The sequence below is a fragment of the Scardinius erythrophthalmus genome (assembly GCF_964197995.2).
Source record: "Scardinius erythrophthalmus genome assembly, chromosome: 9".
NCBI classification, from domain to species: domain Eukaryota; kingdom Metazoa; phylum Chordata; class Actinopteri; order Cypriniformes; family Leuciscidae; genus Scardinius; species Scardinius erythrophthalmus.
This window is the reverse complement of record NC_138229.1, coordinates 41,673,755-41,688,381: the sequence shown is the minus strand read 5'-3', so window position 1 is coordinate 41,688,381 and position 14,627 is coordinate 41,673,755. Positions and strand designations below refer to the sequence as shown.

Genomic DNA, 14,627 nt, shown 5'->3' with positions numbered 1-14,627 from the left:
GGAAGATAAAATTAATTAACTTTTTAAATATTTTTTTTTAAAAAGGAAGTCAGAGTTGCGTTAATATATATATACTTTTTTGTAAAAAAAAAAAAAAAACATAAGAAGTGCCCTTTATTTCACTTGAGCCCCTGCCCCTCAAAATGTCTGTGCACGTCCCTGTCCTGAAGGCCTAATGGTTGAGGGTTTAGAAACGATTAGAGTATTTGGGGTGGTGACCGATTAAAATTACTTTTACAGATTCAATCTGCAATGTATCCGCCTAGTGGACTTTCTCTGTATGTGCATGTCTTATGTCACTCAGGTGTTTCTGATTAGCACATATAAAAGAGGAAGTTGTTTGGTTGGAAAGCACACCCTGAAGAAGGCTGTTTGTGCCGCTACGCGTGGGTTGCTTTTTCCCCCATGTCTTTTAAATTGTCTACCATTATACAGCCAGTTAAATAAAGGCTTTCTAAATCATTTTGAAGAAGAGTGCCTTGGATCTTCTCTTTCCTACATGTAGTTTTATATTAATTTATTATTAATTCAGTTATGCTGTCTGCAGTGCTTCACGGGACTGTAGTTCTTTCTTTCTAAAGCCATTAGGTTCACAGTCTTGCACCTTTTGTCTTTTTGTCCAATTTTCTAACTTTTTTTTTTTTTGGCTTCAAATCAAAGTTTGTAATGTTGTGGTTCTCGAAGCTGGTTGGTTTGATTCATGGCTTATAACGCTTTAGCAAAGACTTTTTAAAAATCCCTATGGGAGAAATAAATGGAGAAATTACTTCCATAACCAACGCCGCTAACAAAGCGGGCGCTAATGCACACTATAGTCATGAAAAGCTCTTCTGGACAGGCTATAGTGCGGGTCACATGCCCTTTTGGCCCAGTCATGCCATTAGATCCATTGGTCTTGTGCATCAGATTTAGTTTTCTGTGATGCACTTTTCATTGTTTCAGATTCTGTTGATTTGTCACAAAAAGATATTATCTAGAAATTTTGCTGAATTTGAAAAAACGACTTGTAATAGTACTGAAAGTTTCAGTAAGAATGTGTTTAATATGTTTACACTCAGCAATGTTTTGTCTTGTTTTCCACCATTTTCCAGCAAAAGTGTTCATGAATTGAAGTTATTGGAGTACAAAAAAAAAATCTTAATCTTAATAAATCAGGCTTTTGTGTTGAGGCCAGTGAAAATGTTGTCTGAGCAAGGAAAAATAGATCATTATTACTTTAAAGTAACTGGATTAATTTCAATTATATTAAATATGATTATAATTTTGTGTCTTTCTTATGATTTCTTATTATTGGGAGTTTTTTCACTTGGCCATGAGATGTGCTTATATACGTAACTTGTAACACATGTTTCATTGCTAAAACACAGCCAATCTGGTGATTTACCAGTTGAGACTCTGAACAAAGCTTGTTCCTCATAGACGCTGACCTGCTAAAACATGTGTTTCTTCCAGAAAGAAGCAGCTGAGCCCTGAACACCAGGAGGATAAAGAGCTGAAGAAGAGGGAGAAGCAGCGTCTGGAGAAGGAGAAGAAAGAGCAGAAAGAGAAGGACAAGAAGAGAAACATGTTGCACAAGAAGTTTAAAGTGAATTCAGATGCGTAAATTAAAGCCACACTTCATGTAGCGCAGATATAGATTCAAACGCACTGGTGTTCACTTTAGAGATGGATAGCACAAGCACACTTTTCTAGATGCCGTTTGCTTTGGTGACATACATTAGTGTAACTCCTCCAGGCGTCCTGCAGGTCCTGATATATTTCCCATGTTTCCCCGTAGATCACCGGACTGGAAGAGCCCATGTATCGGGCCCGAGTGCTGGCGGCCAGCAAACTCCGCAAATACGACCTGCCCGTCAAAAGTGGGGATCTCATCAGCATCATCCGAACGGTCAACTGCCCCAAGGGCAAATGGCTGGCCAGAGACGCCAACCACAAATGTGAGACGTTCTTACAAATCTTCTAGTCATGGCTTATAATGTAAATGCAAGTACACTCACTTATTCAATCTCTCACAATACTCTATAAGCTTCAATGAACAATATCAATGAGAACGTTGACGTTGCTAAGAGTGGTTGTTAGGGGTGTTGTGTAGTGATGCATAGAGACATTGGAGCTGTGTCTGAAATCGCTCCCTATCCACTATATAGTGCACTATTTAGGGTGTCGGCCATTTTGTAGTGGTGTCCGAATTCTGAGTGAACGACATCATTCCCTACATTCGTTCACTACTTTTACCCACAATCCTCTCTGAATTCGAGTGTACATACGATGTACACTTGCTGAGAACCTATTTCCCACAGTCCAACACGATAAGGCGATAGAGCGCGAATGAAAAATAAAATGTCACCATGGCAACGGTGCACGCGAGTTAGAAAACAATCATGTATAAGACCAGACGCCTGGTTATTTATATATATATATATATATATATATATATATATATATATATATATATATATATATATATATATATATATATATATATATATATATATATATATATATATATATATATATATATATATATATACCGTTATATCTATATTTGAATAAACAAATGTGTTGTGTAGTGTTTTGTTCTCTTTTATTTTCACATATAAATGTAAAAAGTAAATAAATATGACAAGCAAGTGTTTTTATTATCTTTTTTTTTTATCAAATAACGCAATACACGTGAAAAATACATACATACAATTGTTACATACAATTCATACAGCCAAAAAGGGAAATATTAAAGATGAGTAGGTAATGTGTATGACCGAGCTCTCTGGCGCGGGATAATTATGTCAGCGTCTGAATTCGCTCACCCATATTTTCGTTCACTCTTTGCTGATGTAGTGCACTCAACTGGCATTCACTATGTAGGGATTAGTGAATGAGTGAACGAGTGAGCGGTTTCAGACACAGCTTGGGTGAAACAGTTATAGTCATGTTTTATCATAAATAAAGCTATCGACCAATCAGAATCAAGGATTGGTACTAACCGTTTTATAAGTAAATTCTAGGGCTGGTGATGTCACTAACCCGGGATAAAGCTCCTGTAGTCTCTACCAGCCGTTTGTTGTGGTCCCTAAAGGAGATATTTTCTTTTACAGAAATCGCTTTGCTTTGAGCGTCGTGACTTTGCAGATCTTGTTTATGCTCAAACAGCAACATTACACACTAACTAAAGTTAGAAAACTGAAATCATAATCAGCCACCCCTTTAAGATAAAATAAAGTTGACCACTTTTTGAAAGTCATCCCAGTGTCCTAGAGAATCTCTTGCAGGAGTTAATGTAGTTTCTGAGCCTGAAAGGAGACGGTCTCTCTTCTGCTGTCGTGTTCACAGACGGCTACATATCCGTGATGAATGTGGAGCTGAACATTAAGGAGATGCTGGAGCTGGGGAAGAAGGCGTCGCAGGCGGCCGGACGAGGCCAGACCGATGGAGATAACCTCAGTCTCAGCAGCAGGTAGAGGAGAAACATGACAACACACTCATATCCAGACAAACTCACTGACATCATGCATATGAAGTTCACTACAGTAGCAAGTTAACCATGGATTGGCAGCTAGGGGTGTCACGATACATCGGTATGGATCAAAAGACTAATGATGCGATGCATTGATGCAACACCTTTATTTCGACACTCAACATCTCTGGCTGTGTTTACACTGGCACAAGAAAATCCTATTTTTTTACTCGCATCTGATCTGACACATCGGAGTGTTTTGCACACGTGAACGCACAAATACACACGAGATCCGATTATGTTATTTATTTTTTTTCGCATTTGTTCTGAGCCACTGTTTCCCACAAAGATCGTATCATGAGCAGATGTGCCTGTATGTGCTCACGCTAAAACTCACTTTTCTTTTTACTAAGGTGGAAACTTTATAGTTAAGAAATTATGGCTGCACACTATATCGAAATATCGCAGATGTATATATTACAACAGCTTGCAATACTCTGGGTCATGAACAAAAGACAGAGTAAATCACTCGCTGCTCTTGGCTGAATAACTTCTGTAGCTTTAATAAGAATCAGTATATATTTAATTCATTCAGTGAAAACTAAGTAATGTTTTATTTTTACATTTGATTATTCAGTTTCTGTTGTCAATAAACCTAATGAAGGCCTACCTGAACCTTTACACTGATGTTAAATAACACTTCTTCTGCCACAGTAAAACACTGCTGTTCACTGTCAGAAGCTGAAGGGGTGTTTTCTTGTCAGCATGTTGGTTGTATAATTTTAAATATATTTCAAAGATAATTAAGTTTATTTTACACACTTTAAGCATTATCGAATCGCTTATCGAATATCGCATTATTTAATGAGTTATCGTGTATTTTCTTCAATATGCAGCCCTAAAAGAAATGTAACTTTATCGTTAAGAAGAACAGAAACATCAGCCGCTTTCCGACCGGAGGAACCTTTTCACAGCTCCTAGAACTATTGGCTAAAGTACCCGGATGTCGGCGTGTTCGCACCGCAGGAACTAGGAACGATTTTAGTTCTAGGAACTCCATTTGTAGGAACTAATTTAGGTCCTACTTCAGAGTAGGGTCTAAACCAGCACTATAGGAACTACCCGTGACGTTAGTGTACGCTGATTGACTGAACGCACGCGGAACACCAGCACCCGCCATCTTTAAAACAGCTAGAATGTAAACACACAGATTATAGCCTATATATTTACTCCATAAACTAACTATACAAACATGGAAAACAGTGATAGATGGGTCTCTAAACCTTTATGCTGAAGAGAAAATCCAACGCAACTTTGAGGGGACCAAGCCAAACATGATTATGTTTATCTGCCCAGCAGCCAGCGGCGGTTTCTTCATTAGGGCGATCGGGCGACGCACCACTAAAGTGTGAAAGGGACTTTTTCAATCACTATCTCATTCAACCACAGAGTTACGCTAACAGTCACTCACTGTTGTTCTGCCTCTGGATATAGTCCAATCAGCGCCGAGTCACGTTCTGTGGAGTACCGCCTCTTTTTGGGCGATTTCACTCTGGCTGAGAATCGCCCAGAGTCTTCCCATAGACTTACATTCAAAGATTTTTTTTTTCGAACTGCAGGCACTGCAATGCATTCTCTATGGGTTCCGGGAGGGCTCGCACTAACGTGCTTTCGTCATCATACGTAAACTTAACTTGTGCAGCGATTGGTGGAAACAAATGTACCACTAATAGTATTTAGCCATAAGCTGAAGTGACATCCAATAATTTCCTCAGTGCATAACTTACATTTCACGGACATATTTTCCATCTGTAAATGTTAGAAAGTCCAGTTTGCTGTCATGAGTGGGCGAGCTTTCTGCAAGCTATACTTCCGTGAACGAGCGCCCCCGCGTGCATGCGCACCGAACAGACGGAGCGCAATGAATAGGAGCGCAATTATTCTGACTAAAATATACATTAGCAGCACTAAATTATAAATATATTTAGCTAAAACATTTGTTGTTGAATATTTGTTGTTGTTGGTGAACATAAATGTGGTAGAGAATTTCAAACCTACATGTGTATTTTTATGATATTAGCTTTTTTTTTTTTTTTTTTTTTTGGTTTAGTAAATTTAACTACTTCTTTAAAAAGCATTATTTTGTTTTTAGATTGTAATGTTGCAATGTTAGAATGTAATGTGATTTGACCCCTTTTTGGATAGACTGCAGATAGACAGCAACACTATGTTTGTTTTTATAACCTTCAATATGAACATTGTTTGTAGGACAATATCGATCAGGATATTATTTTTTTTTTTAAATTAAATACAGGTTTTTTTTATTCAAATAGAAAAATAATAATTAAATACTCAGATTATACCATACATCGCCATTTAGCCCAAAAATTCTGATTTATTTGGCAATTGGCTACCCTACCGGCTGAAGTTTTAGCTAAACTTTAGGCTAATGATAGCTACATTATTATCACTGTTAAATTGTTATTTAACAATAAGCCTACATTCAGTCCTGAATTAAAAATTCAGTTTGTTGTGCCCCCCCCAAATTTTTTAGCACCAGCCGCCACTGCCAGCAGCACTGAGGTGATAAGCGCTGTGTGTGTGAATAAATGAGCAGCTTCACTATTACACACCGCTGTAATTCACACTTGCAATCTCAGGCCTTGTTCACACTTATACATTTGAAAACGCATCTCTGTCTCTCCTTCTCGCCTTCCGGCCGCACTGAGACGCCATTTTTAGCTACGAAAACACTCCAAAGTGGATGCATTGGAAAACGCAGTTTTCGTGTTCTGAGAAAACGGTTGCATTTAAGAACAATGACAAGTTTAGTCATGTGACGCGTATTGAACCCACAGATATTCATGTTTATACCGGTATTGTGCCTGTTATGTGCTTTTCACTTCCACACAGCTGCTAAATATGTTCCTTCACACACTCTTCATATCACAGTCCTGCAAACATGACTGTTGATTTAAAAATCTTGCTTTCCCCTGTTGTTTGATTTCATGGAAGCAGACACCAGTGATTTTGCCAAGAGATCTCTTATTTATTTAATATAAAACATAGGAAGAAGAGACATGGATAAAACAAAGGTCTTGATTCAGCTTCTCAGTCATCTTCTGCTTTTCATACAAAAGGGCTTGGTTTTTATACCATTAGCCAACATCTCGTCATCTCTCTGCCATAAACAAAGACTATCAGTTATTGTATATGTTGACCAGAAAACTGCATTATCAGGAAAACACATGATGTGAAACACATGATTATAATGGCCCTCATTTATCAATCTTGCGTAGAAAGGGCGTATATATTGGCGTAAGATTATGCTTACACCCTTCTCATCGCCTGATTTATGAAGCTGTGCGTACCTTTGAAATTCTGGTGTACGCAATACCTGCCCTTGATAAATGCCGCGGCTGAAATCGATCGTCATTAGAATAACACTCCCCTATATATTCAAGTCTCCGCTTCCCACACGCCCTCATTTTACGCCATGGACACACGGAAGACGGCAAAGAAGAGAAACTTCTTTGAGAAAGAGAAAGCGAAACCAGGGAAGTGGAAAGAAACAAAATTGATTTATAGATTTTTATTATTAATGACGCTTATTGTTATTTAGAAGAAGATTTTCGTTATTATTATTATTTGTATTATTATTATTATTTAAAATAAGAAGAATGGCATTTTTATTATTTTGTCAGTCTGAATTATTTTTTTGGTCATTGAAAGTCTTTCATTACTAAACCCAGTCCGTGCACACCGGCCGGGCCTAACCCTGGCCTAACCATCGTTTCAAAGAATAGTACAACGGCGAGCACGTCGAGTATAAACACCTCGTCCGTTTGGGGAGGTGCGCGCGCAGTCTGCGGAGACTCGCGCTGCGGAGCCAGGCGAAAGTATAAACAAGGCTTGAAACGTCAGGTAAAGCGCACAGGCTCGCAACTTATGGAATACATATACCTACAATTGAAATGCTTTGGCAAATTCACAAATTGAACATTGAAGTCCATGTTGCACAAAAATAAACACTTAATTTTATAATTACTATGTTGCTGTTTTTTTACAGTGGGTCATAATATATTATATCTTTTAGTTTGTCAGTGCGTTTTGTGGTGTTAGGAATTGTTTTTCTGCGCATTCCCGCACTCAAAACGTGCGTACACCACCTCCTGAGCAGGTGTAGGATTTGAGCGTGCCGTACGCCAAAGTCCATATTGATAAATCTCAAAGTCACCGTGGTTTTGGGTGTACGCCAGGTGTACGCTGGAAATTTGGTGTACGCACTTTTGATAAATGAGGGCCAATGTGACTAAAACATCACCAGAGAAACGTGTGGTTCCCATTAACAATGTTATCTCTTTATGCTATGCTTGGTGAAAACACTGCACATACATTTCAGTCTAAATCTCCCAAAGTCTCTAACACAGATACATAATACTACTGATTAATAATACTACTGATTATGAATATTAATAAAAAGTAATAATAATACTAAAAACAATATTAGATAAAAATTTGAGTCTTCAACAGAAAATGTACTCTCATTTGCTGTCCTGCGGTAAAACATGAGAGGATTTGTTTTAGACCAAACATGTAACGGTGAGACAGCGCGACCGATGGACGATCAGTGAATGCGGAGATATTTAGCTAAATAAAATGATCCTGTCAGAATAATTGCGTGATAACTTGATTATGTGTGTTCTGTCTGCTTCATCTCAGTGAGCTTTCATGAGGTGTTTTACACATGCGCTGTAAGGAGAAGTTAGCGTTTCCCGACGTCTCAGTGTGGATGAGAAACTTTTGGAGAGCGCCAGTGTGGATGAGAGGGCGCTTTGTCCGGATTAACTCAATCTTCTTTGCCAGAAATGAATGTAAACACAGATATCGGATACCAGTCGTGTCTAAAGTAAATGTAAACTGGCTCAAAGAAAAAAGATCAGATGTGTGCAGTAAGACTTGCAGTGTAAACACAGCCTGTGTCGACCGTTCAAACATCGAATATCTGGATGAGAGAATCTATTTTGTATCGCGACAAAACGTCCGGTTTACACCCCTGTTGGCAACCTTGTGTTGTGTTTCGGTTACTCACGTAACCTCTGTTCTCTCTAGAAGAGGGAACGAGTATTGCGTAGTTAGCTTACGCTACGGGAAAGCCTTTCTTTCTCGAGATACTGAAGCCAAAAATTATCCTTAATTTTTATAATCTTGTCAACGCAGTGCGGCAGCCTGCAGACCTAGGGCAAGCTAACTAGCGTGCCCATTGGCTGCCCTGCGGCAACTGCAGCAGCCTACCGCTGAGCCCTTGGCGTGACGTCACGACCAATGAGCGCGCTTGGCGCGCTTAATGCGTCACAGCCCGCGAAAAGGGGTGTGGCTTAGCGTATATAAACAGGGCTCGGAGGCTGCTTCTCTGGTTTCTGTCGCATGAAGCGAAATGAGCTCGTGGCGCGAGCACGGCGGGCTACGCAATACTCGTTCCCTCTTCTAGAGAGAACAGAGGTTACGTGAGTAACCGAAACGTTCTCTTACGAGAGGTTCTCTCGTATTGCGTAGTTAGCTTACGCTACGGGAACGCCCTTGTCAACGCCGTGCGCGCCCAGCATCCACTGAATGAGTCCCAGGGAGAGCCCGGGGAACGTGATAGCGGAGAGCCGGGCAGCCCGAAGAGGGCTAGCGCCGTACATAAGCACACACTAGGGGGTTAGGAGCGGCACGGCCGGTCCTAACTGCCAATTCCCTGTATAGTGCAGCTCAACCAGTAGAGCTAAATCACACAACGTAGCCCGCGCACAGATAGTGGGCTGGCATACGCGAGACTTAGACTGATAAGACTTTCGCCTGCAAGGCGGGAACATCCAGTTTGTAAAACCTAACAAACGTGGAGGGGGAGGCCCAGCCTGCCGCTGCACAAATGTCATGAATGGGAATCCCGCTGGACCATGCCCACGACGAGGCCATGCCTCTAGTGGAATGAGCTCGAACGCCCAATGGGCACTGCAGGTCTTTAGACGCATAAGCAGCAGCAATAGCGTCCACTATCCATCTGGACAGGCTGTGTTTCGAGGCGGCGAGACCCTTGGTGCGCCCACCAAACGAAACAAAGAGCTGATCCGAGCGCCTGAAAGCGGCGGACCGTGAAATGTAGTTTCTCAACGCCCTGACCGGGCAGAGGAGATTACTATCGGCCTCGCTGCCGTGCGTCGGCAGGGCTGAGAGGGAAATGACCTGTGCTCTGAAGGGAGTGCCCAAAATTTTTGGAACGTACCCATGCCTCGGTCTGAGAATGACTTTGGAGTCATTAGGTCCGAACTCGAGGCACGCGGCGTTAACAGATAACGCGTGAAGGTCTCCCACTCGTTTGACTGACGACAGTGCTATCAGAAAAACGGTTTTGAGCGTGAGGTATTTCATATCCACAGTTTCCAAGGGTTCGAAGGGATGCGCTCTCAGGGCCTCCAAGACCAGAGAGAGATCCCACATAGGAACCGAGGGGGGTCGCGGGGGGTTCATCCTCCTGGCTCCCCTAAGGAAGCGGATGACGAGCTCGTTCCTTCCTAATGCGCGGCCCTGCTCAGAAACCGAGAGCGCTGAAATGGCCGCAACATAGACTTTGAGCGTGGAGGGGGACCTGCCCGCGTCCAGTAGCTCTTGAAGGAAACACAGTACTCGCCATACCCCACATGTCTGTGGATCGAGCCCCTTAGCAGTGCACCATGTGTTAAACACTGACCATTTCGACATGTAGAGCCGCCTCGTAGAGGGGGCTCTAGATTGTATGATCGTGTTCATGACCCCGTCTGGCAGATTAGCGTGTAATCGTTGAGGCTCCACGCATGCAGAGACCAGCGCTCTGGATGGGGATGCCATATCGATCCGCGTGCTTGAGAGAGGAGGTCTCTCCTCACCGGTATCGGCCAGGGGGCTGAGTCTGCCAGCTGTATTAGATCCGGGAACCAAGCTTGGTTCTCCCAGCATGGGGCTATGAGGAGCACTGAGTGGCGCGCTTCCCTGATTCTCTCGATGACCTGAGGCAGCAGAGAGACCGGGGGAAAAGCGTACAACGGGCCGCTGGGCCAGATCTGGGCCAGCGCGTCCTCGTTCTTCGAGAAGAACTCTGGGCAGTGAGCGTTGTCTTTTGACGCAAAAAGGTCGACTTTCGCTCTGCCGAACCGTCGCCACAGTGACTGGACTGTTTGGGGGTGTAGAGACCACTCCCCAGGGGGAACGTTGTCCCTGGACAGTCTGTCGGGGCCCTCGTTCAGGTGGCCAGGCACATGCGCGGCTCTCAGCGAGCGCAGAGAGTGCTGAGCCCACACGAGGAGGCGTTCCGCCAGGGTGCAGAGCATCTTTGATCTGACACCGCCCTGGTGATTCACGTAGGCCACTACCGATGTATTGTCCGTACGGACTAGAACATGGTGACCGTGGAGGAATGGGAGGAAGTGTTTGAGCGCTTTCTCGACCGCGAGCATCTCTAGACAGTTTATGTGTAGGAGATTCTCCTGGTCTGACCAGCGGCCATAGACCGGTCTGCCTTCGAAGAGCGCTCCCCAACCTAGGTTGGAAGCGTCTGTCGAGACAACTTTCCGGTGTGAAAACACTCCCATAGTCACTCCTGTGTGATACCATTCGGCTGCCAGCCAGGGCTGCAGGGCTGAAATGCATCCCTGATTCACTCTGACTCGCAAGCCGCCGGCCGCCCAGGCTCGGTGGGGCACGCGCATTTTCAGCCAGCGTTGGAGCGGGCGCATGCGCAGTAAACCCAGCTGGAGCACTGCTGCAGCTGAGGCCATATGCCCCAGGATACGCTGGAATGTCCTCAGCGGAACCCGGCTGCCTATTTGGAGGGATGCGGCGAGAAGGCGGATGCGGCGCGCGCGCTGCTCCGACAGTCTGGCCGTCATAGCCACCGAGTCCAGTTCTATTCCAAGAAAGGAAATTGACTGACGGGGTGATAGCGAGCTCTTGGTCCAGTTGACCGAGAGACCCAGCTCCTCCAGATGGCTGAGAAGCGCTGTTCTGTGAGACAAGTTCCGTCTCTGACTGCGCTAGAATAAGCCAATCGTCCAGATAATTCAGTATTCGCATTCCCTGTTTCCTCAGGGGAGCGAGGGCCGTGTCCATGCATTTCGTAAATGTACGGGGTGCCAAAGACAGGCCGAACGGCAGGACTGTGTACTGATATACTCGACCCTCGAAGGCGAATCTCAAGAATGGCCTGTGACGGGGAGTTATCTGGATCTGAAAGTATGCGTCTTTTAGATCGAGAGAGATAAACCAGTCTCCTGGGCGAATCTGCGCGAGGATTTTTCTGGTTGTGATCATCTTGAACGGCCGTCTCATGAGGGCTTTGTTCAGATGTCTCAGATCTAAAATAGGTCTGAACGCTCCGTCCTTCTTGGGCACGAGGAAGTAGCGGCTGTAAAAGCCCGACTCGCTCAAAGAAGGATGAACCTGTTCTATAGCCCCTTTGCGCAGCAGCTTCGCTATTTCTGCTTGAAGCAAGTGCGCCGCTTCTGAACTCACTCTCGTCTCCGTCTGTGCTGTATAGCGCGGAGGGCGATGAGCGAATTGAAGCGAATAGCCGTGTTTTATAGTTTTCAGCACCCATTCTGACGCGCCCTGAATCGCTTCCCATGCTTCCGCATGCATAGCTAGGGGTCGAATGGTCTCTGGGCTCAGATCGCCGCGCTGCGCGGGATGGGGAGCCTGTATCAGAGAGAAAGGCGCGGCGCGCGCGCTGCTGGTGCTCGAACACGGGGGCTGGTAAACAGTATTGGCCGACTGTACAGCGTTCAGTAGCTCGGTCCCACCGGATGGAGCGTGATTTGCTGTCAAACAACCCAGGCGCGAGAGAGGCGTGGGGATTATCATGTCTACAAGTGAGTGCGCGTGCTCGTGAGCGGGCGCAGGGTTTACACTTATGACACGGCCAGTGTTTGGGAGCTTTAGAGGATCCGTGACCCAAGGTAACTGGCTGGCAGAGCGAGCAGCGGGTAGGTGTGAGCACAAGGTTGTGGGCACATTTCCTACATTTAATACTCGAGCGGCTTGCGACCGCTTTATGAGAGAGCGCTCTGTACGCGTTACCATGGGGACCCTGTTTGTGTGAAGCAGTGAGCACATGGGAGTGGGCACATTTTCTACACTTATAACACCCTCGGCTTGAGCCGCTGTTGCCCGGGGTAACCAAGTGGCAGAGCGAGTTACAGGTAGATGTGAGCACAGAGTTGTGGGCACATTTACTACACTTATTACTCGAGCGGCGTGTGACCGCTTTATGAGAGAGCGCTCTGAACGCGTTACCATGGGGATCGTGTTTGTGTGAAGCAGTGAGCACGTGGGAGTGGGCACATTTTCTACACTTACAACACCTTCGGCCGGAGCCGGAAAGCCCGAATTTACACTCTTTCTGAGATTTATTTGGGCCGCCGTGAAAACGGCCTTTGTGTGCAGGCGAGCGAGTGGTATTACTGGCTCGTTGGCTGCGGTGTAAGCTGCTGCAGTAGCCTGCACTGAGGGGACTGACAGAGCTGGGCGTTTTGATGGCGGTCCGGCCGCAGCGGGACTCAGCCATCTCTTCCTCCCTGCGGGTGCTAGGAGGACTTCGCGGGCTCAGACTTCAGCGTTATCTTGGGACGCGGACCCCGGGGGGGCGGCGGTCTGTGACGGCTGGTCGAGCGCGACCTAGGGCGGCCGCCCTGGCGTCGCTGCGAAGTGGTTGGTGGCCGAGACGAGCGCTGTGTGGAGCTGCGCGCAGGAGGCTGAGCTTGAGAGCGGCCTGCGGCTGGGCTCGAGCGGCGAGGCAGGAAGAGATTCATAGCCTGCGACGCCTTCTGCACTTCAGAGAAGCGGTCCACAATCCCGCTGACCGCAGGGCCGAAGAGGCCGGTGGGCGAGAGCGGGGCGTTGAGGAAGACAGCGCGTTCTGACTCACTCATATCCGCCAGCGTCAACCATAAGTGTCTGTCGATGACGGTGAGCGCGGCCATAGATCTGCCGATGGCTTGTGCAGCGGTCTTAGTAGCACGGAGCGAAAGGTCCGTCGCGCTGCGCAGATCTGTTAAGGCTGTATGATCCGAGCCCTTCTCGTCCAATTCGCGGAGGAGGTCGGCTTGCAGGATCTGAAGAACAGCCATCGAGTGCAGGGCAGAAGCAGCTTGGCCGGAGGCGGCGAATGCGCGGCCGGCGAGAGCTGATGTGGTCCTGCAGGCTTTAGACGGCAGGGCAGACTTTGAGCGCCATCTAGCAGACGGCGGGCAAAGGTGCGTTGCCACCGCTTCCTCAACGGAAGGGATGCCGGTATAGCCTTTCTCGGCGGCCCCGTCCACCTGGGAGAGAGCCGAGGAGACAGACGAGCGGAGTCTAGCGGAGAAGGGCGCGTTCCACGACTTCGACAGCTCCGGGTGGAGCTCAGGCAGGAAGGGTGCTGACCTAGAGGCTGGCGCTTGGCGGCGGCTAGGCAGAAAACACCCGTCGAGTCGGTTAGGCGCGGGCTCCTTGGGTGGGGACCAGTCCAACCCCAGTCGGTCGACCGCTTTGGTGAGGAGGCGGATAAGCTCCGCGTCGACACTGGAGCGGGACCTGCCAGACTCAGGAGTCGAGGAGGCGGAGCGGTGAGAGCCCGACCACTCCTCGCTGTCCGAAGCAAGCAGAGAGCAGCTGTCAGCGGCGTCATCTGCTTCATCCCCTGAGGCGACGGCAGTGCGGGCAGTAGCCGGCCGCTGCGCGTCGGTGAAGGGCGGGGGAGAAGGAGAAAGCGAGGCTCGCGGGAGGGGCTCCGGCGAGCGCTCAGCTATAACCACCGGCTCTGGAGGCCTTTGAGAGCGGCGTTTCTTCTTACGCGGCCCTGAAGAGGCAGCCGGGGAAGGTGGAGGATCGTCAAACATGGCGAGTCGAGCCCGCAGGGTCGACATCGGCAAGTCCTCACACTGTTCGCAGCCGCCCGAGGAGAGGGCGCGGGCTGCGTGGTCGAAGCCCAGGCAGAGAGCGCAAACCACGTGGCGGTCTCCATCGCTGAGCGGGGCTCTGCACGAGCCACAGGATGAGCGAGGCATTTGCAACAACGCCTCGCGCTCTTTTAGATGCAAAAGTGTGTCGCGGGGCGAACACACAAACACATACAAAACAGAGCAGTAAAGGATATGATCGCCGGATAGCGAAGCAGGCA

General features: G+C 46.7%; 1 protein-coding gene across 1 annotated transcript in view; it reads left to right on the top strand.

Moving 5' to 3' along the window:
- Positions 1 to 14,627, top strand: part of LOC308695884 (uncharacterized protein) — a 40,902-nt gene that overhangs the window by 20,046 nt on the left and 6,229 nt on the right. Inside the window, exons 9-11 of the mRNA XM_081374145.1 lie at positions 1,453 to 1,585; positions 1,778 to 1,937; positions 3,331 to 3,454. Coding sequence (XP_081230271.1) covers positions 1,453 to 1,585; positions 1,778 to 1,937; positions 3,331 to 3,454 — 417 coding nt within the window. The remainder of the gene's footprint in view (positions 1 to 1,452; positions 1,586 to 1,777; positions 1,938 to 3,330; positions 3,455 to 14,627) is intronic.